Source organism: Odontesthes bonariensis, chromosome 22, assembly GCF_027942865.1.
Source record: "Odontesthes bonariensis isolate fOdoBon6 chromosome 22, fOdoBon6.hap1, whole genome shotgun sequence".
Lineage (NCBI taxonomy): Eukaryota > Metazoa > Chordata > Actinopteri > Atheriniformes > Atherinopsidae > Odontesthes > Odontesthes bonariensis.
The window spans coordinates 20,455,059-20,482,074 of NC_134527.1; the positions used below are offsets into that span (position 1 = coordinate 20,455,059).

Sequence of the window (27,016 nt, forward strand, 5' to 3'; positions counted from 1 at the left end):
TCTGTGTCACTGTGAGGCAATGCTCATTAAAGCCACTGGGTTTGATAGAAGGGAAATGCTGGAGGTGTGAAATATGCAGCTCAACAAGCTATCCAAAAACCCACAAGACTAGGGAAACAATATATATCAATTATACATTGCAATGTGTATCTGTTTTCAAAGATGAAGCAAGAGACTCCTGAAAATAGTAATAAGGGCGGTTTGGGAAAAGTCAACATTCCCAAGATCATTACTCCCAACTTAGACTCAGCCTGGGAAGCAGCACCTTGTGTTTGCACCGCTGAAACGTTCATTCAACCAGAGAATATTCTGTATTCAGCCCTGAAGGGCTTCTGAATATTGTGAAATCAGCCATTTGTGCATTTGTTCTATCAGTGATAAGCATTATGTGTGCTTGAGTGCCACCAAATCAGGAAAAAAAAGTGTGGCCCAGTGTATTTTTTTCTTCCCCTCAAAAAGAATGGCAGAACTGGGACCGCAGTAGTCCCCATTAGAGACCATATCTCATTTCATCACAGTCAGCCTGAACATTCACCACTCATGGGGAAAAGTGAGTGGGTGGGGGTAAAAGATTTACACTTTTCAGGTTCTGTATATTTTCAGGAGCTTCCTGAGTTTATACTTCAAAGGACATCATGAAAAATTCAAAGTATTTACAATTCTATTCATTCCCAAAGCCAACATTTAAAACCAAAGTCCCTCACCGGAGGTTACGAATTTTTACATGAAGTGTCCTCCTCGTTTTAACAGTTAATCATATTTCTTGGAAAACTGAATTTTGCGAAAAGGTATAGCAATGTCTTCGTGACAGTTAATCATAAAATTCTTTCACTTTTTGTCCCACTAAATGTCACATTTGGCTCTGAGGGAGCAGAAAGCCAAAGAGTTCAGCACACACCTGTCTCTGTTTTTCTCCCTGCACTCGTATCTTTCGATGACAAGGGGAGAGCCAGTGATAGCAAGCCTTTTGTATTCCCTAAAACGAGATGTCAGCAAGCCTTTCAGTAGACGCTTGTTCACAGACCCCTCAACCAGCACAGACCCCAATGGTAAAGGGCACTGTAGCTGTCCTTGTGGCTATATGGAAATAGCCCATTCTCTCCTAACTCCTCCCGAACCACAACCTCTGTAGAGTAAAACATCTCGACAGGAAAGATTAAGCAAGAGGGTGTGATGGAGTGGGGGGTAAGGAGGAAAAGAAAGACAACAGGGAGGGGTTGAGTTATAGTGGGAGGGAGAGGGAAGGAGGAGATGGAAGAGTGCTACTTCTTTTCTCCTTTTATGCTGAAACAGTCTCAGGAGCTGCCCCCCAGCAACAGAGGGAGAAAAGCATGATGAATAATTAACTTCCAGAAATGTCACAAACGGCAGAGAGAAGTGTAATCATTTCTCTGTTGGATTTAGAGATCTGTTTTTTTTTTTTATTCTTTTCCTTTATACCCTGTAGTGCTGCATGCACGACTCTGAGGCTGTGAGCACAGGACTGCAACATGTCCCCTAAAAGCATCTAATACATTCCCCCTACATCCTTTTCAAATAAAAGCAAATAAATCATTAATATTTTGGCCTTTTAGCAGTATCACGAAGGCATCCCACAGAGGTCCCTACATTTTTTTATTTAGTCATTGATGTTTGTTTGTTTGTTTGTTTTATTAGATCCCCATTAGCTTTTGCAGCAGCAGCTATTCTTCCTGGGGTCTTTCCAATTAATCTAATTGACATGTTGGTGGACAGATGATAACGTTGTCAGAGAGCAACATTGTAGTTTCTCACTTTTATTGTGTTTTGTTGGAGTTGTTTGATTTTACACACCTGATCCAATGCATCAGTACATAAACCACAGATTTTATTTTTGACCAACAATGTCATTGTCATTAGCTGGAAAATCACATTTAAAGAGCGGGAATCTCTGGTGATAATGGGTTAATCAATGTCAGGAAGACCTGCGCTTTGTTTGCTTTTAGTTTTGATGAAACACAACGTGCCCTCGCAGAATGAATAAAAGATCAAAATGACAAATTACTCTCTTCAAGTTCTAAACAAGCTAAATTTGTCCTATTTCTTTGAACCTCAGGGCTGTTAACATGAGTTATGGATTGCCGTGACCTAGTTTAATGAGGTAGTTGCAGATATATATCATTTTTATTGTAAGTTTTCATAGATCTATTTCCAAAAAGGATCAATAGCTGGCTCCCAATTGTATTAGTATTCTAAATGTAATATTTGTCTGCTTTTCAGGTGCAGCAGAAATTATTTGTGTCTTCTATCCACCTAATATTCATAATAATGGACATGACAAAGATAACATTAGCCTAAAGCGAAAGTGCTATTTTTAACACCAGTGAAGTCACAGTAGGCTTTAGCCTTGTGACTCTCCTAGAACTATAAAAACTATCATTGTAAAAACTATAATGACATGGATCCTTTAAAGGCAAAGAATTTTTTTTTCCATCAATGTGCAATCAAGATAAATGAGATTCCTCATCAGTTAACACATTGATTGTTCAAAGGAGATGCTGCTTATGGCAGTACCGTTTATCTTCTTCTCAAATGGTACCAATTAGGCCTGTGTGGTATGTTTGTGCAACGTAGATATTTATCTTCAGAGGAGAGTTCACAGAAGACTGATACGCAATGTAAGTTGTTCAGATGTTGGATAAAACTACCAAGGGCCCCAAAATACCGGAAGAAAGTAGGTAGATTTTGATGTGCCCATCACAGTCACAGAAAGTGGTATTCTTGTCATAGGTTTGCTGCATACTTGTTTGACTAAACGTTTTGGATTGGAATATGGTAACATGTGGGAAATATTATTATGGAACTATTTAAAGGTTAGATTTCAACATAGGGCCATCCTACTGGTCTCAATAACAAGTTTTTTTAATCCAGTCTTAAATTGAGATCAATGAGAAAACCTCACACTTTACAGTAAAAGAGAAATTTGCTGATTATTATATTGTTACATGTAGAGTTAAGTAGTCAGTCTATGAAAATATATTCTTTTTACAATGCATTTCAGTTATGCAGCTCATGTTGCAATGGTTATAAATCTTAAATGCTGAATATATTTGGAATTTGTCATCTAAGCTTCAATCCATTCACTCCATGGAAATGAAGTTTCTCAATTTGATAACTGTATGATGAGAGAATTTCTGCCCCCAGGGCCTACAGGTGGATGCGGGAGTGATGGAGGGTTGAAAAGCAAAGGAGGCAGCATGTAGAGTGAAGAGTGCTGAAGCACTAACACCACCGATATGACAGTGAAAAGAGAGAGGATTTTTTCAGCTCAAAGAGATCGCCCAGGTTGGAAGGATATGTTTGATGAATGACGTGTGGAGTATGAGGAAGATCACATGTGAAACAGCAGTGGAGCTCAAGTTGACTGCCCGAACTAGCTCGCATGTGTTTCTCCATTTTTTTGATGGTACATGCTTTCGTGGATTTTTTAATTTCCTTTAACAGTTTAGTTTCACCAGGAAAAAGGTGTCATACATACATTTGTACACACATTTACATTTCTCCACTTGACCAAAACACAGTCATGTCTCAATCAGTGGTTGTGAAATACAAGATGCTGACGTGTCTATCGGCTGTTATTCTGATTAGGTCAGCGACATGACAACAATCACAGCATAGTAATGTTAAAATGTGTAACCCGTAACCATCCACAGATGTGCAACCATCTAACCATGTGCTTCGTAACAAAAAAGAATTCACCATATACATGAATTTTAACACTAATCATTTACATTTCAAAGTGAGAGCTCTCACAAAACCAGCCTACAAGTGTCTATGTGCAAGCAAGATGTGGAAAGTCAATTACATCATGTGGGGACAATGCAGACAGGCCTGCATTATTGTATGATTCAAGTTGCAGGGCTTGATGTGTGTAAGGACACAGTGATACGGAGCTGAGCCTCCCTTATTTGACATGTGTGGATTACGAGAAGGAAGAGCAGCAGGTTAACAAGTACGACTATTTTTTTCACCTATATGGCACAACGGATATGTGAAAGAGGCTGAGGTGACAGTGGTGCAGCAGGAAAAAAATGTATGTTAGTCCAAATAATGATGTTTTTAACCTTAACCAGATAGATTTCCTTTTTTATTTTTATTCTCTAAACCCTACCTGAAAGTGGCATGCATTTCAGTGAAGTTAACCAAGATGCTAGAGAACAGAAGAGTTTTGATATCTGCGTTGAGCTTATTTGAGGATATGAACAAGCGATCTCCGTCAGGACTTAATGCAACGGCCACTGTTTCTTATAGATTTGCCATCAAATGTATTCATGATTTCCAACCCAAACTGTGCTTTGTGTTAATTAGCAGTTGTCATAAATATATTACCCTGCAAGAGGATGGTTAACATTAAACCAACATATAACCATCACTGTGAACATGTTAGCTTGCTGACTTTGATATGAGGTGAAATCACCAGTGTACTAAAGCACAACACTCACACAAAAGTAAACATTTTACACTGTATCTTCCTTCAGTTCCTTCCTATATTAATCATTTTGTCATCTTTCGTTGTTTGTAGACATGCAGATATCAGTACTATACGTCTGTAATTAAAGTCATGCACGCAGGAAAGTAATTATTCTGATTTGTTGTGACCACAGCAAAATTATTGATTCGTATATTATGAATAAGGTGTAGCAAGAAAAGCCTAATTGCCCATCTAATGCAAATGAAGAATTACGTTTTTTTTATTCTTTTTTCTTTCTTTTCTTTTTTTTTTATTCTGTTGATGCCACTTAGCCTCCTTTAAATGGCAAATCAGTGATAAGAGAGATAGTGTCTCCCAAGTGGAGCAATCAGCATGTTAATACTGAAGCAAAACACCTCAGAATTCTCCCTTGTATTAGAACTCATTTTAAATATCCTAACAATAGCATTTAATTAACAGACAGTTACACCTGAGCATTTAGAATTTAAGCAAAGAAGTCTCTGTTGTTATTTCACTTGTCTTCCTTTTTAATTATTCTGAATTGGAGTCTCGCTGAGATTCTCTGGGGCTTTAATTAGGGACTGAATTAAAGCTATGTAAATACAGTTTGAAGCTGGAGAGTCTTTAAATAGAGTCGTGTTGCATCTGCTATTTTATTTTCCTTTTTTTCTGGGAGAGAAAACATTCTAAGTCTTCCTTTTGAAGTTTTGTCATATCACTGCAGGGTACTCTTCCCTCAGGCGCTCATGTAGATTGATACTTTTTCTCAAAAGACTACGACACAAATACCATTTCTGCAAATAAGCCATTTTTGTTTCTCTGAGGTGAAATGTGAAAACGTGCATTTTCTTTGTGCTGCTGTGTGTTTGCTTCCTGCATGTAGACTTGAGTATTGATATTCTTTTATGAAAAGCTATTTGAAAGTGACATGCGTGAAGTTACTTGCCTATGAACGCATTAATGACTGATTCTCCACCTCCAATTGGCTGATCCACTTTGAAAACGAAAAGAACAGGTTCAGCCTCCCATTGGGCTGGATTAAATCCAAACTAAGTGCCTGGGCCCAGACTGCGAGCTTCTGTCTCTGAATAATAATGGGTTCTTTCAGCTGTGTTTGTCATCAAATTAGCCTTCCACTTCAGATGAGGTGCTCTCGGAGAGCAATTCTTGACAGCAATGGAATTCAAATTAGACGAAGTCAGTTTGAGGTTTGTAAGCTTTTAAAAAAGAGAATGAGTTTCATTTGTGAAGGTGATGATTGCCGCAGGAGGTAAAATGACAGTGTTCAGGTTCATTGAAACACCCATCTTCCTGCGGCGCAGCTGCTTTCATGGTGAGTCTGAGTCACATTGCAGGACAAACAGTAAAACAAACCTTAAACATGCCCGTATATTTCTCTACAAGCACTAAATCCAACCCTCATTCCTAAAAGTAAAGCCTTTGAAGCAGCTCTGTTCATGCTTTCAATGCATCTTTCTTTATAGTTCTATTCTTTCGAATAAACTCTGAAAATGTTGAGTGCATTTCCAAGAACAGGGGAGGCTCTCTGACAGTCTCGAAGCCAAGTTCACTGTTGTTTGTCTTCCTCCTTTGAATTTTGCGTTCAAGACACCCAGGTAGAGTTCTTCCTGCCTCTTTCTGCCTGACACACTATTCCTCTTCGGTACCTTTGATCAACCCAGGGGGGCAAAGTTGCCCTGGGAGGCACCATCACTCCAACACAGCAGGGGATACCAAGAGAAGGCGGGAGCAGGGAAGGAGGGATGGAAACCCTGTTTTCCCTCCGGCACTGTCTGTCTTACACAAATGCTCAGATTTAGCAATAATTAAAAGATTAATTCAGGGCATCCGATGAAGCGATGACAGGCTCAGAATAGCTGAGACAGGTGTATGTGTGCTGAAAGTTTATGAAATGTGTTATTGGAAATGTAAAAAGAAAACATACATTGACACAGAAATAATCTTATCTTTGTACAAATCTATCAAAACAATACATCTATGTTACAGTAAAGACATCTACGGTTCAAATGAGTTCTTCAATGTAATTCCGCCCATTAGGAGGCTGTGACCGCGGTGTATCTTTGGATCCATTTGAGCACTGCTAGAAATTGCACTAATGACAACATGTTACACTTATTTGGGCAATAAAACACTTCAAAAGTTTCACATTTCTTTCTTTAACATTTAACTCTTAACTTTTTTGAGTGGAGTATAAGAGGACTGTCTTTTGACACAACTCAAAACCCCCTGATAATCCTTGACAGTATCAAAACTACTGACAGGTGAAGTGATTGATCATCTTGTTAAAATCCAGTTTTCTGCTGGGTCTGCCACTTTGACTGATACTTGGCACCTAAAAGCCACCTTCAGCAGGAAGATGCGCCCCACAAGTTTCGAAAACTGTCCAGAAACTAAAGTTAAAGCCTTTTTTGTTTGTATTTTCTTCATTTTGTTCCTTTGGTGCCTGAGTAGTTTTTTTCATGTCCGTGCCCCCTAATTTCTGGGCTGAACAAGGCTGTGACCAACACAACATGCATGGTATTAAGCTTGTTGTCTTGGTGTTGTGGCTGATTTACATTCTCAAGGTGAATGAATATCCTGAACATTAATTATATTTTTTACAATAAAACGTGGACACAGATGCTGGACTGCAGACCTGTCCAAGGTGTACCCTGCTTCTCACCTGATTGTGTTACGGGTAGGCTACAGCGACCCTGAAACCCCAAATAGCATAAAGTGGGTATGAACAAAATGAATCAATGAAGGGACAGAGACACTCAACAGGGCGGTCACAAAATACCAGGTTTTTGCATTTCTATGCAGGCAGCAGTGAGCTGCTACCTACAGATATGTGATATCTGGTACTCTTGCCTTTTTTGACATGTGAAAGTGAAGATGCCACTTTTAAAAACATTCCATATGTAATGTTCACACATATTAAGCTTTCTTTGTTATTTTACTGCATATTGTCTCCATATCAAGGAAGTTGAATATCAAGATGGACACTTCCAGCCCTTTTTTGCACTTCAGCTCAGGCAGTAAAGCACAACTATTACATGAGTGATTTGAATCCCATTGGCAGCCGCTCCAGTTAGCAATATAGATGCATCAAAATCAAAATGCCCCTCTGTGAGAGAAACGTATGCTAAACTTAATTAATGCTGATGTATAATGAATAATCTTTTTTTTCATGAGCTGTTTGGGATTTTTGAGGTTATGTATATTTAAAAACCCACAATGGATTGAAATACTGATTTAGATGTCAATTACCATGGCAACAGTTCAAACCTGAAGGCATTCAAATCAACTATAAGACTTAACAGATCCCCTGATAAAGAATGCAGCTGTTAACTATTGATTCCGCAAACTCTTAATTTTTGAGAGAAAACCTTCACGTTTCAGCTGCAGGTCAGTACGATGAAAGTTTGATAGGTTGTATCATTTCTTAATATTAGATCCAATACGTTGATGTGGTCTGTAGACTCAGCTGGTCTCCAACTTCACAGCAAACACCTGCATGAACAGTACACACTATTGAATAGAAACTAATCTTGTTTTGATAAGAAACCCTACACAGGCAGAGGGAGACTCCAAATGGAACAGAAATAAGTTCCCAGAAAATGCATGGCTTTGAGAGAGTACTGAAATAGCTTCATATTGTCTGCTTCGAACAATGCTGGTACTTAGTAATGGATTGTTTTGGTCTGTGTCTCTCTCCTTTTCCCTGCAGGGCTAAAGCAGATCCATGCCCTGTCCATTCAGGGAAACTATGAGCTGCGTATCGACTTGGAAGACTTTGAAAATAACACAGCATATGCTCAGTATGGTACTTTCGGAGTAGGCCTTTTCTCAGTGGACCCTGATGATGATGGATACCCTTTGACTGTTGGAGACTATTCTGGCAACGCAGGTATGTGCAGTACTGAGTGAACTCGTTAAAGCTTTTCACTGATTAGAACACACAGTTTTTGCTTTGCACATTTCTTTTTCATCTCTCCTAATTGCTAAAACAGCGGTGGGTAAAACCTCCAGCCAGCTCTGCTTTCATTCTGCCTTTAAATATAAGAACAGTAGGTTATTCTTACAGCGCAGAAGGTGTGTTGGCTTGTTAAACCATGCAGCCAGTTGCACAGAGGGAGGAGCAGCTAGAGTCTGTGCCTCTGCTCCCTAACAATCAGATCCAAGCCAGCTACCTGTCACCTTGATTAAATTACTGCCAATTAATTGCACGGCTTGACCTGCAGCGTAAACAAAAACCCGCTGCTGAAATGAAGAAGCAATTTAAAGAACCTGTGGGGAGCGCTACTTTGGGAACACAGGGGGAATGGGGGTAGATATGAGAGATGCAGCAGGGAGATGTGGAGATGTGGGAGGTGGGTTGGAAGGATACTAAGATGGAAGAAGGTCGGGGTACAGGGGGCAGAGAGGTAAATAAAAATGAGGATATGGATATCTGAGTAGGTAGAAGCAGAACAGCTTTTTTTTTTTTTTAAAGATAGCAAAGTTGTGTGTTTGTTGAACAACAGGTCGTCGTTCAGATGTGGGGCTTGCAAAATGTTGCGTTATGCTCCTGGTCTGTCTTCGTCACATCCTCACCTTGAACTTGTTTGCCTGGTTGAATCCAGTGAAATTAGGGAAACACAAGCTCTCTAGGGATGTTGTTGCAAGCCGCTCTCTTAGTATTTCTGCTGTTGTTTTTATAAATGTTTTTGCTGCAGTCCCTCTGTGGCCGCTTTCCGATCAGCTGACAGGTGCTCATTTGCACTGAGAGCAGCTGGATCCTAATGGGCATCCGAGGAGGCTGCCAGCCCCGAGCCACCATGGTTACATCCAGTGCTTTGTAAATGAGCCTTTAAGTGGCACTGTTGTTGATGTTTTGGTTTTTTGTTTTCTTTTGATACACCCTCTGGACATCATGCCATTGCTGACACCACTCTTCACCTACCGTATCTTCTCTTCTAATGTCCAACAGCACACAACATGAACATGTTTTTCAAATAATTTTTCCAACTGAGTGGTTACCATAGTAATGTCAAATTGAGCGCAGAGTGGGGCAGAGTGAGAGGGTAAGGAGCTGTATGGCCACATCCTGGGCAATTAAAGGCTGTTTGATGCCCTCACGAGCTCTCTTTCATTCTCCTCAAAGCTTTGTCCTTCTATTCACTTCTGGTGCCAGTGTGGAACCTGCTTTGGAAAGATTGGAGAGGGAAGAGAGTGGAGGGAGGGTATGGGGAGTTTATTGCACATTATGAGCTCTTTGAACATCCATTTGCTGAAAACTTCTGGTTTACCACAGTATCTGCAATGATGCCGGGTTCATTTTACTTTTTAGCCTCTTAGAGCAGTAGCTTTTAAAGCAGTTATCATTGTTGAGAGCTTGCCAGAGAGAAATCTTTACATGGTTGGAAGATGTTTCCAGCTCAGCAATTTGATTGTGAGGATCAGACTTACTACCCATACAATGATTAAGGGCACTTGGCTGTGCTGCATCCCTGCAGTGGTCTTACATCACTGTCATATTCACAATCATAGGTTGCCTGAAAGAATGCGCCCTCTCATTGATTATGCTTTTATAGCCTTTTTACCAGTTAGAAAAATGCAGGAAAGAATTCAATCAAGATGTGAGATCTCTTTTCTCTCCACTAATACATTTGTGCCCACCGACTGATAAATATCCGGTTGAAACCACTGAGGATGCGTTATTAAAAGATGTAAAAGGTCACAACAGAAACTTTGATGAATTGGCAAAGCCATCTGACCTCCAGATTTAGATTACTAGAAGAAATACTCTTGAGAACTGCAGAGTCTTATTTTTTATTCTTTTATCTCTGTCTTTTTATTAAAACGATTAACTGCAAAGTCATGACATTTTGAAGTTAATCACTTGCGATTAACTTCAAAATGTCTAATTATGGTTTCTGGTATCAGACAATGCAAAAGCCGTGATTTAAAATGTGTTTTTCATCTCACATCTGCCCTTGTTTTAAAAAAAAATATGCTTTTAGCTACTGACAAACTATAGTTCTTTAAAAGAGAAATGTACTATACATGTACATGTACATGTACATGTACATGTATATGTATATATATATATACATATATATATATATATATATATATATATATATATATATATATATATATATATACATATATATACATGTACATGTACATGTGTATATATATGTGTATATATATATATATATATATATATATATATATATATATATATATATATATATATATATATATATATAAATATATATACATAAAGTTTTGTTTGTACTGACTCATTCAAATTTTGTTGCACATTTCAGGTGATTCTCTCCTGAAGCACAATGGAATGAAGTTCACCACCAAAGACAGAGATAATGACCACTCTGAGAATAACTGCGCCTCCTTCTACCATGGCGCGTGGTGGTATCGCAACTGCCACACCTCCAACCTTAATGGCCAGTACCTGCGCGGTCAGCACACCTCCTATGCCGATGGCATCGAGTGGTCCTCCTGGACTGGCTGGCAGTATTCCCTCAAGTTCTCCGAGATGAAGATCCGTCCCACCCGTGATTCTGACAATAAATAAAACCAACAAAAGAGGAAGAAGAAAAAAGAAGACATTTCTGAAACATTACAAACCACATTTTCTGACAGCTAGATGGAGTTACTTGTCCCGATATTGTTTATTCACTAAAACATACCTCTTTGAGTTTAGCTGACTCTGCAGTTTGCCTCATGGTGTCCTCCGTTTTGCTCTTCTGTCCTTCATCACTCAGCTACTAGTCATGTTGGCTGCCATAATCCTTTTTATGAAAAATATTCTAACCATAATGCCCTAATTTTTTTGTCTTTGCAGTGATAAAAAAAACCAGCGTATCAGAGCCCTGAGCCCACAGTCCACTGCGCTAGCTTTACTCAGTCTGATATGATGGTCACGCCATCACACCCCAGTGATTTTCTCCTGACGTGTAGCTCTGACCTCCCATCTGTGGTGGCATGGCACTTAGACAGGCTCAGTCTCACTGCCTATCGCTGCACAAGATGTGAGAGGGTTCTTCAGCAAATAATAGAACCACACAGAGCCTTCACAACATATGAGCAGGAGAGAGAAATTTTCAAGTTTCACCCGTGAGACGAGAGAGCGCAGTGGTGAACTGTTACATTTACATCCTTTATCTGTGTGAATGAGACCCAGCAGGGTTGTGGCAAGAAGTGCAGGGCCTCGAATAATGAGAGGAAGACAGAAAATGAGGATACAAGCTGACAGGAGTTAAATTGGTTGAAGAAAAAGGGGATATAGCACAAAGCAGAGGGAGGAAGTGGGAAGAGGTGCAAGAAGAAAAAGAGGAAATAAGGTGGTGGTGGTGGGCGGGGGGACAATGGAGGATCTTATTCATCTAACTTGGGCCATTAAGGAGCATATTGGGCACTTTGTGTGATCGTCCTTGCCAGCTGGCCAGTTGATGCAGCACTCACAGATGGTAACCCAGCACTTTGCGTGTGTAGGTGTGTGTGTGTGTGAGTGTGCATGTGTATGTGACTTTGACAGACAGACAGACAGAGCTCTCCAAGACTATCAGTTTCCTGTCATGGGTTCAGACGAGCATCTTGACTGAGCACAATGTTAAGCACAGATAGACAGTACATGATGCATGGCTGCCATAATATCACTCATGACACAAGGCATGCAATATTTTTTTCTCTATAAGACATAAAAACGCAAGAGGGGACTGTACCACAGAGTAAGACCGGGTAAAGAAATGGTTCATCCTCCATTCCCGCCTCTTTTGTTGGTCCTCTGTTTTGTAAGCTTTCTCTCCGTTCCAGGTGATTATCTTGTGACAGTTTCTGCTGTCATGTACACAGCGGAAAATTTGCTGTAAAATAAGATTTGATGCTCTTCGCCCTTTCTCTTCTTTTTCGTCTTCTTCTCAGTAGAAATTCTGCAGTGTGTCACGGCAAAGTCAAAATTGCCTGAAAGCAAATAAAAATAAAAAAATGTTAAAAAAAAACAATGAGAAAAAAATGTTACCAAGAAAAAAAAACAAAAGCAACATGTGGGTGAAAAACAGTGCAATTACATCTGTTCAGTATTGCTCTTTTCTTTTAACTCGGTCGGTCAACTTTTTTGGATGATGTGAGAAAAGCTTTAAAATATCTGAAGATTTTATTGTACAGTGTGTATGACTTCAAGAGCATGTGATATGTTTCTTACTATGCTAAAACACAAAGAGAGCTTAAGCACACGGACTCGACAAAATTCACCACTTCAAAAGATAGCGAGGAACTTTTTCTCAGCAACATGGGCAGTTGGCAGACTGAATAAGATTGAAAACAAGACAAGAGGAGGAAACGCGATTATCCCTCAGGCACATGCTCGTTCAAATCTGCCACACAAACCTGAATCGTTTTTTTGGAGGAACAATATGAGAGTGATTTCAAACTTTTTTGGCACTTTAGCTGCCTTGCTGGACATATGTGATCTTTCCGAAAATCTTTGGCTTTGGAGAGTCTCGTGAAACAGCTTTGAATGTGCACTGAAGGGCGTCACCACAGCTGACAGTGAGTTCACGTGAAGCACCGAGCAATGCAGCACTGAGTACCTCTGATGTTTGAGCAGCCGTGAGTGTTTCTGTCATCTCCGGAAGGATCTCCTCTTGCTGCGTGTGCCTCCGTGGCACCTCGGCTGTGTACAGTACATACGGCTATACGTCATATCCCGGTGGACCGCTGCCACCTCCTTTCATCAAAGCACAGACACTTGTAAAAAGAAAAAAAAACGCTGATGTTATTATGGCACATAGTATGAGGTTTGATAATGCCAGAGGTTTTTGTCAATCTAAGCTGGAACTGTAAGAAGTCACATAAGGCGAAGGAACTGGATTTGCGTGGGTGAATGTATGCGAGTGTGTGTGTGTGTGTGTGTGAGCGTGAGTGCGTGTCTTGACGGAGCCTGTGTGTTTGTGTACACAAGTATGCATCTATAGTTTCTCTGTGTGTACACATACAGGCACATGCTTCAGTTTGTTCATGCCTGTGTGCATGAGCCAGACAAGGAGCGGGAGGCTGAGTGTGTCTTAATGTGAAATTTTCAAGTAATGTGATGCTTATGTACAACTCGCCTCCCCTACTGTTTGTGTTGATAACAGAGAGATTTACATTATTATAATGAACTATTACTTATTGTGATTGTGAATCCATTAGAGTGGAGACCACTTTCTGGTACTGTGTTAATCTGCGCCTGTACCCTAAAACCCTGCAAACCCACTCCTAAAGTCTTTGTTGACCCCCACACGACGTTGTGCACACTGTATATGTTACCGTTGCTCTGTATTATTTACTTTTGTAGACATCTATTATTTGCCATGCCCCCTTTCTGTGTTTTTGTTGTGTGAATGCCTTAGACACTCTCTCTCTCTCTCTTTGTCTCTGCCGCAGCTTGCTAAGACTCTAATGGAAGAGAAGATAAAAGAGTGAAATCAGAGGCTCTAATCAATCCCAGTTATCCCACTCATTACAGAGCATCAGTGCCCTCCTTATTGATCCCCCAGGTCCCCAAACCTTCTATATTTCTTAGCGTGTACCTTCTTAATTGTCTTAGCCTTTGCTGCCATCCCCACACCCCCAGCTTCTAAATTCTCCTCTTTTTCCCAGCTCCTGTAACTCCCATCCTCCTCAATGCTGTTTTCTTTTCTCCCACTGCTGCCCCCGCTCTCCTGCCTTCCCAATCCTCAGTCCTCCTTCATTCCCTGCGCAGAACTAACTATGTTTTCTCTTTGTTTTATTTTTGGTGAAGTACTATAGATTGTTTTGTTGAATCTTGATACTGTGTTTTAATGTTCCTGTCAACATTTAATAAACATTCACATTTTATAAATGGAGAATAATGCGAACTGTGGTTTTTCTTCTCTCGGCACCACCAACGAAAAATGTGATCGATGTTCCAAAATGTTTTGTTTTGTTTCATTTCGTTTCTTTTTACATCTGAAAGAAGAAGAGCTGGATAAAACTCATCTATGTTTTTGTTTTTAATATCAACAGGGTTTTGAGAAGAAGTATGAGAAGGCACACAATATGAAAGTGTCCATGTGTTGAGCAGTTCAGATAGATTTGGCTTTGCTGAGTTTTTTCAGATCTGTTTATGGAGTTTAAAGGTAAAAATCCTGGTTACCGTAAACTCTTCCAAAAGAGAAAAGGAATAACCAATGTTGTGTGATCCATCTGTGCGGAGCTGTTAGAAAGATTTGCACAAGTTATCTGAGAGATTTGATAAGGTTTGAATTACTTTTCTCTTTTATCACTTACCGTCTTAATCATTCCACAGATAACTAGCTTTGTGCTCAGCTGATGCGTAGCAACGTGGGTGTTTGTTTATTTTTGTTCAATTCTCTGTTAAAACTGCATTGTTTGTCATTCATTACTGATATCTCCAAATAGATTATTGAAATAAATAGTTGTTTCAGTGCAGCAATTAACAACCATATAACTTAAAGCAACACTAAATCATTTGTTTGGATAACAGAATGTTTTTGCTTTGAATTCTAGTGAAGTTTTTAAGGTAAAATATGTGTCCAAATCTACCATTGCTCAAAGCAAAACTGCGGAACATACAAATAAGGCAGCAACCTTAACAATGCCCTACAACACAGATTAATTCAATCAGAGGTGATTAAAATGGGGTCAGTGCTGCTGTACTATGAGAGTGTTCATAAAGAACCACCAATTCAGCTGCATCAGCTGGAAGAGCAAAATGAATCATGTGACAATAGACATGAAAAATAGCAGCTTGCTCTGGAGAAACCGAGATCACAATTGATCATCTTGCATCAACTAAGATAAATCTCACATCTCATAAAACCTCATCCCTAAAAGGTAACATGTAAAGATTTTAAAAGTCATGTTTCTAAGAGAAACAAAGAAACAAAGAAAGGAGGGACGATTCAGTGTTTAACAATGAACAAGCCAAATTCAAATACTTTCACTTTTATGTTTACCTGCTTAACTTTATCTGTTGTGCTTGATAGATAGATAGATAGATAGATAGATAGATAGATAGATAGATAGATAGATACTTTATTAATCCCGAGAAAAAAAAAATATAGGATGGGTGTAAAGAGACAAGTACATGATTAATTCAGCCAACAAGAATCAAAGCTTCTGAGAGACTGAAATGGTAGTAAGAAATCCTTTGACCAATTTAGCCCATGTCACGCCCAGGGACTCTCATTTTTAGTTTCATGTTTTAGGTTATGCTTTTGTTTTTAGTCCATGTTTAGTTTTTAGTCATGTTTTAGTTTCCCTGCACTCAGTTCATTAGTTTCACTCACTTCACCTGTGTTTTTTCCCTCAGCTGCACTCACTCTCCAATCACTCTCACTCCCTATTTAGTTTCCTGCCTCCCCTGTCAGGTTGCCGGATCTTTGTTGTTTGTCATGTTTGTCACCCATGCTAAAGCCCTATTCGGACGGGACTAGTTTAATGGGGGGACCTGGGGTAAAGTAATAATAACCGGGAAATCTAGTCCCGTCCGAACGCGCCATGTCAGTAAAGATAGCGGAGTATGTCGGTAAACTTTGCCGAGAATTCTACCTACTGTGAAACGGTCCGGAGTATCTACCATAGGTAGCCTAATACTAATCCCGTGCGAATGCGACCTTCGGTAATAAGTACGGAATATATCGTCACATCCTTTTAAAGAGAGAAACAATTAGGTGTAAAATAGAAAATGACACTTAAGTTTCGTTGTGCAATCCTTTTTTTCAGGTGTTCAAGATGGCGGCATAGGTGTTTGTTTGTTTTGTCCCTGTCTCAGTAACCACAATATATAGCCTATAATGTGTTCCAAAACGTATGTTTACTGTTTACTCGCGTTTGCTTACTAAACCACACCGACACAGTTGGCGCATAGAACTTTGAAGAATCGATGGTAGCCTAAACCAGCAAAAAATGACTTGGATTACTTTGATCTACCTGTTGGCGTTCTTTCCGACTTTCAACTCGGAAGGCATCGCTGATCATGGCCTGGATTGCTGGAATGCCTCTGCGAGGACTGTTACGATGCCGTTTGTGGCTGGATTTCCCCCTTCGTCTCTTCGATGGACTGTATCGGACGGTGCGGATCAAATCTCGCATGGAGTGCGGGAGTCTGGACTCTCTCCCCTGTGGCTGACTAGGCCTGCACCTGCGGTTCGGGGTGACCGCCGCCGGCGGGATGTGGATGTGGATGCCTGGATGCTTGTTCTGCTGTTGCTGGCAGGAAATATTCACCCTAACCCAGGCCCTGGTCAAATTAAGCTTGAGACTATGTGTCATTCATACAAACGTGCGCAGTCTAATTAACAAAATAGAATCCGTGCGTATTTGGGCAAAGTCAACTGACTGTGACATAATGGTTTTAACAGAGACTTGGCTGAACTCCTCTATCACAAATGAAATGATAAACATTGATGGCTACACCATCTTCCGGTCGGATCGCATGAAAAGGGGAGAGGGCGTGGCAGCCTACATCAAAACAGCACTGGAGTGCTCAATCATCGAGTCTGTCACTAGACCAAGATTTTTTGAATTATTGGCAATAAAACTTATTATGCCAAACAGTGCCGGCCTTACAGTAATCGGGTGTTATCGCCCACCGTCTGCAACTGCTGAGGCTGCAACTGCGCTATCTGAAGTGCTGCACAAATACATGGACAACAAGCTCCTACTGCTGGGAGATCTAAACTGAGACTGGTTGTCCGCATCGTCAAACGCGCTTAAGGACATTTGTGATGCGCTGCATCTTGAGCAATTAGTGGATTAATTTAAAAGACATGAACAAGTCAACTTTATTGGATGTCATCCTCACAAATACCCCACATAAATATACTGCTGTTGGTATATTCTGCAATGATATCAGTGACCACTGCACAATTGCTTGTGTTAGAGATTGTAAGCCACCAAAATCTAGTCCAAGATATGTCTTCAAACGGGACTATAAGCATTTCAATGAGCAGGCCTTCCTGCATGATGTTTTTCATAGTGATTTGCACTATGTGTGTAATATGACTACTGTAGAAGAGGCTTGGGACTTTTTTTAAGCAACTTTTCTTTTTTTAATTAACAAACATGCTCCATTGAGATCTTTTAGAATAAGTGGTAAAAACAATCCTTGGTTCAAAGATGATATTGCTGTGGCCATTAGAGAAAGGGACAGAGCCTGGGCAAATGCTAAGAAACATAATGACCCCAATCTGTGGTTGAACTACAGTACTCTCAGAAACTGGTGCACAAGATTAGTGAAGAACACAAAAAGTGGTTATTACCTTGAAATGATAAATGAAAATCTAAATGACCCTAAAAAGTTTTGGAAACTGATCAAATCTACTGAAGGTACAATGGCGCCACCTACCCTTCCAAACTCTCTTTCATGCAGCAAAGGGGAAATTATAGGGAAACAAAACATTGTAAATGCCTTCAATGAGCACTTCATAAATGCAGGGGTTATGACTCAGACTAAAACTGATGTAACAAATACTGACCACATATGTACTGTATCTAATACTAGTTATTTTAATTTTACTCATATATCCACCTCGCAGGTATGAAAGGCGTTGGCAAACTTGGATTGTAAAAAATCAGCAGGTCCTGATCAAATTGAACCATTCTTTTATAAAACTGCTGCACTTTTAATTTCTGATGCCATTGCTGCTATTTTTAACCTTAGTTTAACAAGTGGATGTATCCCAGAATCTTGGAAATCAGCTCAAGTATTGCCACTTCTAAAAGGGGGTGACTCGTCTATCTTAGATAATTATCGACCCATTTCTAGGTTGTCAACCCTAGCTAAAGTGTTTGAATCTCTTGTCAGTGAGCAAATGAAACACTACTTAGCTGAAAACAATATTTTAAGTTCAACTCAATCAGGCTTCAAGCAAGGTCATAGCACTGGAACTGCCGTGACATCTGTTTTAAATGATTTTATTTCTGCCTTGGACACAAAAAAATTATGTTGTGCACTTTTTGTTGACCTCTCCAAGGCGTTTGATACTGTTGATTTTAAAATACTATTGCATAGACTTAAGGCTATAGGTTTTAGTAGCCCAGTGTTACAATGGTTTTCAAATTATTTAGTTGGCAGAACACAGTGTGCTGCCCTAGAGAACCTTCAATCACCCTTACTTACCATAAAAGCAGGTGTCCCGCAAGGGTCAGTTCTTGGCCGAATCTTGTTTTCTCTGTATATTAATGATATAGATAAGGGCCTAAATCCAGCCAAGGTACATCTATATGCAGACGATACCATTCTATACACTGTTAGTACCTCAGTGCAAGATGCCTTGGATTCTTTACAAACGTCCTTCATATCCATTCAAAATGCATTATTGCAATTAAAATTAGCACTAAACACAAATAAAACGAAGTATATGATTTTCACACGATCAAGAGCATGTCCTGATGGTAACTTAACAACACTTCCTGGAGCGGGTTATTTCTTACAAATATCTTGGTATTTGGTTAGACCAAAAGCTCACATTTGAAGTGCATATCAATAATCTTTTAAGAAAGCTAAGGCCTAAGGTTGGTTTTTATTTTCGTATGAAAAAATGTTTTTCATTTTTAGCAAGAAAAAGGCTGGTCCAGAGTACTTTTCTCTCAGTGTTGGATTATGGTGATACAATTTATATGCATGCGCCCTTGTGCTTCCTCAAGAAGCTGGACGCAGTTTATCATTCTGCATTGCGATTTGTAACAGGTGCCCCCTCAAGAACTCACCATTGTGATCTATACTCTAAAGTCCAATGGCCATCTCTGTATTTAAGGCGTAAATTGCATATGTTACTTTTTATTGCTAAGGCATTGTTGGGTAAACTTCCCCATTATATCTGTAATTTATTGACTCTTTGCACTTCATCTTATGGTACACGTTCCTCACAGAAGTTGTTACTTCAGTCTTGCACTCCTCGTACTGAATTAGGGAAGACAGGCTTTTCTTTTTATGCTACTCACCTATGGAATGAGCTGCAGAATATATTGTGTATGGATTCTCTGCCCTCTTTGGAGACTTTTAAGAGGGAAATTAATGCTGTTTACACAGAGGAATGTCATTGTTTTTAAACATACACCACATAACCTTGATCTGATGCTATGTTGTATGTAGGCCTAAGTTTATCATTATTATTTTTTCTCTTAATGTATTTTTTGTAAGTTTATTTTCCTTATTATATGTTTTGTGTCTGTCTGCGTCTGGAACTGTATGTAAGCTGCCATTTTGACCAGGACTCCCTGGCAGAAGAGACTCTGAGTCTCAATGGGACAATCCTGGCTAAATAAAGGAAAAATAAAAAAATAAAATAAAATTTTAAACTATACTTTACATTCAGGTAAAATACGTAGCCTGAGCAAAACTTTTGGTGAACAGTACTTTACATTAAGGTCAAAAATGAATAAATCTTCTGTTCTGTTATACTGTACAATACGTTTTAGTAATACTTATCATTCAGGTAAACAAACAAAAAAGTCTTCTGCATTTGTATACAATAATTTTGGAGCAGAATGCTTTATATTCAAGAAAACTCCTCCCATGTTAGATGAATATTACAAGGATTTCTTGTCCCGTCCGAATTGGTCATTTCTTCTCCCTGGCGTCGTCTGGTTAACCAACATTACCATACGTCCCCCCATTGAACTAGTCCCGTCCGAATAGGGCTTTAGATTCCTGCTTCCCATGATTTCCACGTTTTTGAAAGCTAAGTATTTATCCATGCCATGTTAAGTTCTTTGTTTTGTTTATAGCTACGTTTTTCTCCGGCTCAGCTGCGTTTTATGTTGATACTTTGTTTTTTGTTTAATAAACCAAGCCTTTGTTTTTTGAAATCCGCATCCGTGTCCTCCCTAAAACCCACACCTGACAGCCCATACGAACATATTTCCCTGTGTAAATCCACACAGTGTCCCCGATCACCACAACATATCAGTTGCAACATAGAGTGCAAGATAAAATCAGCAGTTAAGTATTAAGTGCACTTCCATCAAAAAGATCACACATCAAAGTGGAATTCGTATAAGCATCACATGTTATCAAATGAATATATCATTCTCAATACCATCCAGATACACATTTCTTTAGAAATGCTCTCTCAAGCCCTATTCGGACGGGACTAGTTATATGGGGGGACGTATGGTACTGTTGGTTAACCAGACGACGCCAGGGAGAAGAAATGACCAATTCGGACGGGACAAGAAATCCCTGTAATATTCATCTAACATGGGAGGAGTTGTTGGTTACGCACAACCGTCACATCCTGGATGCCATGCACGTCTTCATTTCACTTCCGTAAACCCCATCTGTAAACAGACATGGCGCCGACCATGCGTGCTTGCAAGCAGCGCTTCATCCAGAACCTCCATGTTTGCAAACAGACACACCTAATTGTTTCTCTATTTAAAAGGATGTGACGACATATTCCGTACTTATTACCGAAGGTCGCATTCACACGGGATTAGTATTACCTATGGTAGATACTCCGGACCGTTTCACAGGAGGTAGAATTCTCGGCAAAGTTTACCGACATACTCCGCTATCTTTACTGACATGGCGCGTTCGGACGGGACTAGATTTCCCGGTTATTATTACTTTACCCCAGGTCCCCCCATTAAACTAGTCCCGTCCGAATAGGGCTATAGGCACACAACTAACATTCATGCATTCATTTCCTGCCCATGTGAGAAACATGTATTTTCCATTTCTGTGCCACACACACATCCGCAGTATTGGTTGTGTACAGTATGTATCAAATGCTATAAGTCTGAATTAGTTAGTTTTAATTACTTTATATGTCAGTTGATACCTAATAAATTGTCACTCTGATTCTAGTTGATGGTGTCAGAGTGACTATCAAGTATCACTACTATATGAGAATCATTGTCAAATCATTCCAAATGTTGAACATCTTTGCTACAATCCCCCTGCTGTTTTGAAATCCTGCACCACAATGCAACCTGCAATTAGATATCTCTGAAGTGTCTGTGCACAGCTAAAACCGAAGCCAATATGATGCATCCACTAATTGCCTTGAAGGAGTGTGAGTCATGATAGAAGGGTATGTGTTAAAGTAGTAACACAGAGGAAGGCTGCCAGCCATCTGATCTAGATTTTATTTCAGAGCTCAAAAGGCAGCAAATGATGGCAATGATTGAGTTCCTATCTCTGGAGAGCCACTAAGATGCTCTAGGCATTCAAGTCTAGTCTTGACACTGTGCTTTCTGGCAGTGGTGTTTATTCAGTCCCTTCAAACTGCTTACAATTGGCAGCATAAATGCTGTTTAGTTATTTGAGGACCTGTGTCAAGTTGTGTTAAATACTGTTTCAAACATTTCAGGAATTGGTCAATAAGCATTTGTGCACTGTATAGTGAAATCATATCCCGTAAAATGTAATGTTTTCCAATAGAAAGAGCATTCCATTCTACACATGGCTCTTGTCTATCGACCGTATACAAACGATTGAAGTCGTCTCTGTTTTAAAAAGGAAACCACTGTAAGAATAGAGGTTTGATTCAATTAAAACAACAGTGTTGTTCGACAAAACGTAGACGTAGTTACAGGACAAGACTGTTTTTTTGACATTGGGCCCTTGATTTCACATTATAACATGATGTTCTACTCACCCCTGCTTGTTGTTGGTAATTAGGAGCTGTTCCGAAGATATTCGAGAGGCGTCTGGCTGCTCTCTTGAGATATTCGGCCATGAAACGGTTTCCTATGGGCAACGTTATACAGGCACAAACTATGCTGTTTATAATATATTCATTACTGTACACTAGCACTGATAACGTGGAGGTGCGTCGCTTACTTAAAAAAATCCGGGTTACTGTAATTTTGAATTTTTGTCGTAAAGTCTGTGTGTGTTTGTCTGTGGGCTGTCTGTGGTAGTAGCACGATTATGACGTCAGTAACACCCACTTTACGACAAAAATTCAGAATTACAGTTACCCGGATTTTTTTAAGTAAGCGACGCACCTCCACGTTATCAGTGCTGGTGTACAGTAATTAATAAATTATAAACAGCGTAGTTTGTGCCTGTATAACGTTGCCCATAGGAAACCGTTTCATGGCCGAATATCTCAAGAGAGCAGCCAGACGCCTCTCGAATATCTTCGGAACAGCTCCAAATTACCAACAACAAGCAGGGGTGAGTAGAACATCATGTTATAATGTGAAATCAAGGGCCCAATGTCAAAAAAACAGTCTTGTCCTTTAACAAGACGGGGCCCCAGATGCATAACACATCATGACTAAATCTAAGAGTATGCACAAAGGCAGAAAAATCCTATACAAATAATGAATGCTATATTCATAAAGAAGTGCATACATGTATGCACTTCTTTATGAATATAGCAAAAATAATTAGTTCTATTTTATAAATCATCTTAAATTTTTAAACATGTGCACAAGCCTGATTTCCACCCCCACCTTCAGCCATGCATTGATGTAAACACATCCCTCATTAGTCAGTTGCAAAACTGTTTGTATCACAGACGCGACGACGAAAGCAGCAATACAGAACAAGTTAGGTTTTGTAAAATGGAGACTCCCCATAGCAAATCAGAGGAAATGAAATGTATTTGTTTTTGGTGTTCTCAGTTCTGGTATCATGAGCAGATCAAAAACTGCTGGATAGTGAATAAAAACATTAACATGCCTCATGGTGTCTTCCTTGTGTGACTTGCAAAAATAATCAGCGAGGTTGGGTTGAAATCAATTTTATTTCCTTCGTGATCAGTAATTGTACATTATATTTGCAGCATTTGAAGAATCTAGCAGTCCAACATGATGGCAAAGAGCACTGGAGATTATGTTAGTAACGCCACTGACTCAGTACTTACTGCATGCATATAGGCTACGTGGGAAGTTTTGTAATTTGACCATTTTGTGAGGAGTTCTTTCTTGTTTTCATGTTTGCTACATTGCACTGGCTTGAGGGTATTAGCATTCCTTCTTAACATGCCAGCAGGGTAAACATCCAGATTACTGCCGAGCCGTGACAACCAACCAAACACATGCTCACCTGAATGAAAGAGAGGATGGTGTTAGTTCAGGCAGGGCACCATCACCTATCAGCTAATCACAGCACGGACCAATGTCCATATCTTGTTATAAAAACCGGGCATTTAAATGACTTGCTGTACACTGATTGTTGCTGTAGCGCTCATTATGATGCGAAGCAAAGCTTTACCTCCACATCCCCAAACTTGATCTGATATATTTTATCCAGTGACTCGGACACAGATAACACAGCACTGTTGTTGCCCTGACTTCACTTTGTGAACACCCATGGGGGATTTGCATTACAGCCAGCTTATATCTTCAGCATGTCTCTTGAAAGGCAGGGGGCAGCTTACTGTGGAGCCATGAATGTCAAATGGGAAGCTGGTAGCATTTGTGGCTATAAAGGGTCACTGGCAATGTATCATCACATGAAACACAACGCAAGATTTCATCACCAAAGCTAATCATTCTGTCGACAAATGGCACAATGATCAGTATACATATTAAAAAGCAAAAGTCTCGAGGAAAAAAAAGCACACGGCGTACTTTTCATTTGGTGATCTTGGATCTTGGCAACGTTAAAGTGGCATTTCGTAGGGAAAATGCACAGGCCTCCAGAGGTATGAAAAATGTATAAAGCTGTCAGGTCATCAGAACCAAGAGAACAAAGTCTTTGCCCTTGTGTCATGTCATGCACAGCCATATATAGGCAGAATCCTGCAAACAAAATCTGATCTGATATGCTCGACCAGGCAAAATGAGAAAAACGAAAACATTCATTTGATTCTGATCACATGCAGGCTGGGCTGAAATCTTTTTTTGATGTCTTTGTTACTTCAAAAACTTCCCCGTGACTGGCTGATGTTTTCTGACATGATGGAAGCTTACATATTTTCTGATATCTTACATAGACATGTCACAGCAGTTAGTGTCTTCAATGCTTACTTGTTTTCCATGTCGTGTCTTTCTTCTTTCAGCTCATCTGGAACCACATGTGCAGTATGACATCTACACAGATGTCAGGGTAGATACAGATGCAGATGTGTTTATCATTAATAGACTTGGCCTGCTAAATATCAACATCTCTGCAACTATTATATGACTATTATTTCAACCATTACAATTAGAAATGTGATTACAGTTATGCTGACTGTAAAACTTCAATTTTTCACAGCGGGGCGCAATCATTAATTTACTGCAGAACGCTTTGAGTACAGAGCAGTTTTAGAAGATAATTATGCCACCTCTGTATTTTCTTTGTGTGGTATCAGTAATTGAATTGCCAACACAGTTGGTAATGACCACTCAGCCACTGCTTGAGAGCTATTAGAAGACCATGCAAAGAGAACCTGCAGACATTTTTTGACAAATGACAGTTCATAGCAACGCAGCACTTCAGAGATCCAAGAGGGCTCTGTGTGAGGTTCTCATTTGTGAGTGTGTGTACGTGTATACCTGGAAGCTTTCTGTAATAAAGTTTGAACAGAAAGTTATCTTTTTCATTCTTTAGTGTTAGTTTAGTGTCAGTTTTATATGAATTTGAAAGGAACCCATTATAGTCTCCAAGCAAATCTCCTCAAACGCTGCTACTCTATTCACAGGAGATAATGGCTGTTTCTCCTCCCCTTCAAAGTTACAGTCATTTTGCAGACGCTTTTAACGTTGACCTTTTACAGTGTCATGTTTACAACTTACATTACATGAAGCGCTGACCTCCTTTCATATGCAAATGCCCCTACCAAACTCCCACATTTTTTCATGGCCATCGCTGTAGACCGCGTGACATGCAATCTGCAGATGGAGAAAATGTTCAAAAGTTAAAACGTTGAGGCTGGCAAAGTTGATAATTCAGGGGTTGTTTGAGAAATTTGTTTGGGCATTTTCGCTGTGAACTATTTCCGTTGTATTTTTTGTATCCATTCTTACAAAAACATATTATATTGAATACAGAGAATGGTCTCAGAAATAGGTGAAATTAGCGTGATTTCTTAACCCCATATTATGTAGTAGAGAGATGTAATTTGTTAAAATTACATGTAAGGCCTAGAAAGCCAAAAGCCTCTCCTTCAGTCACTGTAATATTTGAAAAGTGCTGCCAATCTCAAGTATTGTATGTCTGTCAGACATTAGCTGTGTTTCCTTTCCCAAGCAAAGACATTAGATTCAGACACATTTTCATTGACTCGTTTAAGGGTAACAAAATAGGCTGGATAGGGTTGTCAGTGGTTGTATTACAAAAGAAGCTGTACTTGTCCCAACTGGAAATTACATTTCTTACCTTGAGGAAAAAAAAAATAGCCACAAGAAGCAATTTGCAAAATGTAACCACTTAAAATTAATTGGAGAAAGTAGCTTATTGGGCAAAACTCAATGCAGTGAGCTGTGAGCATTTCTTTGGCTCAATAGCGTTAAAAAAAAAACTTTAAAAAAAAAAAACACTTTTATGATTCTAACCCAGAGTACCAACAAATTCTGCAGCATACCTCCACAAGTGGAAAATAGAAAGATCTCCTCTTCAAGAATGACTTTAATCCCAAGGAATATCTGAGATATCATATCCGGGAAGAAGCCTGTCTTCCCATTGCCATTGCTGATTTAAATATGTGAACAAGTAAAGGTCAGTGGAAATGATAAAAATGCACAAAAAAAAGTTTATCCACTCAATATATTCTGCTTTGTTTCAAAGAAGATATTATGCAGATTAGAGCAATGATTTTACCTGCTTACGATTAAAGGGATGTGCTTAACCAGCTGTTTCTGGTCTGAGCCAGCAAAGAATAAACTCACATGAGTTATGAGTATTTGTGAGAAGCAAAATCTTATTGTAATTTTTTTATATAACACTGATTTATTCAAAGAGCCTAACAAAAATGAAAACTCTCAATGATGGAACAATGTGGACGGTGAATAATATCATCATAATATTACCATTATGACTTCTCAAATTACCTCATCTTTGTGTGTCGCTGTTTAAGTTTAAAACTTTTCATGTAGGCATTTTTTTCTTCTTCTACTATGCACCTTTGTGTAGAATCAAAGTTTAAGCCGCAGAGACTTTTTTGTAATATTTTCTGATGTAAGTGTCACCTTTGCTCCATGTCACCTGTGTTGAACAGATGATGGGGTTAAGAAGGGAGGGAATCTGTCTTGAGCACACAAGAAAGGGTTTTGTGATTGACAATTGCTGTCCGTATACTGTCGGTTTTTTATAGTGTCTTCTCAATTTTGTTTTTCTGGATCATTTTGGACATCTGGGCAAAATGTACAAGTCATACCACGTGTAAAGACTTCATTTTGCACTCGTTAATCTGTGTGTTAAAAAGCAGCTGTCCTCACATCCATCAAACAATTTGCACTTATCCCACAAATTTTACAAATGAGCAGTTGAATTAATTTCAGAGCGACAGTGCGGTGAAGATCTTTCATCATGTCACAGTCCTGTGAGCCTTATATGAAGAGTTTCAGTGATGGGCACGACAGAACAATGACATGGACTTACTGTACAGATTAGCTCGAAAGGAGCAGTCGCTCCTCGCCTCTTAT

The 27,016-nt window shown here is 39.5% G+C and overlaps 2 protein-coding genes across 3 annotated transcripts in view; one reads left to right on the plus strand and one right to left on the minus strand.

Moving 5' to 3' along the window:
• The window catches only part of fibcd1b (fibrinogen C domain containing 1b), a 115,935-nt gene extending 101,616 nt beyond the window's left edge, over nucleotides 1-14,319 (plus strand). Inside the window, exons 7-8 of one of the 2 annotated variants that reach the window (XM_075455373.1) lie at nucleotides 8,181-8,360; nucleotides 10,768-14,319. In XM_075455373.1, coding sequence (XP_075311488.1) covers nucleotides 8,181-8,360; nucleotides 10,768-11,033 — 446 coding nt within the window. In that variant the 3' untranslated portion in view covers nucleotides 11,034-14,319. The remainder of the gene's footprint in view (nucleotides 1-8,180; nucleotides 8,361-10,767) is intronic. The other variant, XM_075455374.1, reaches the window with a different exon arrangement.
• Nucleotides 1-27,016, minus strand: part of LOC142373353 (uncharacterized) — a 314,679-nt gene that overhangs the window by 200,628 nt on the left and 87,035 nt on the right. The window lies entirely within an intron of this gene.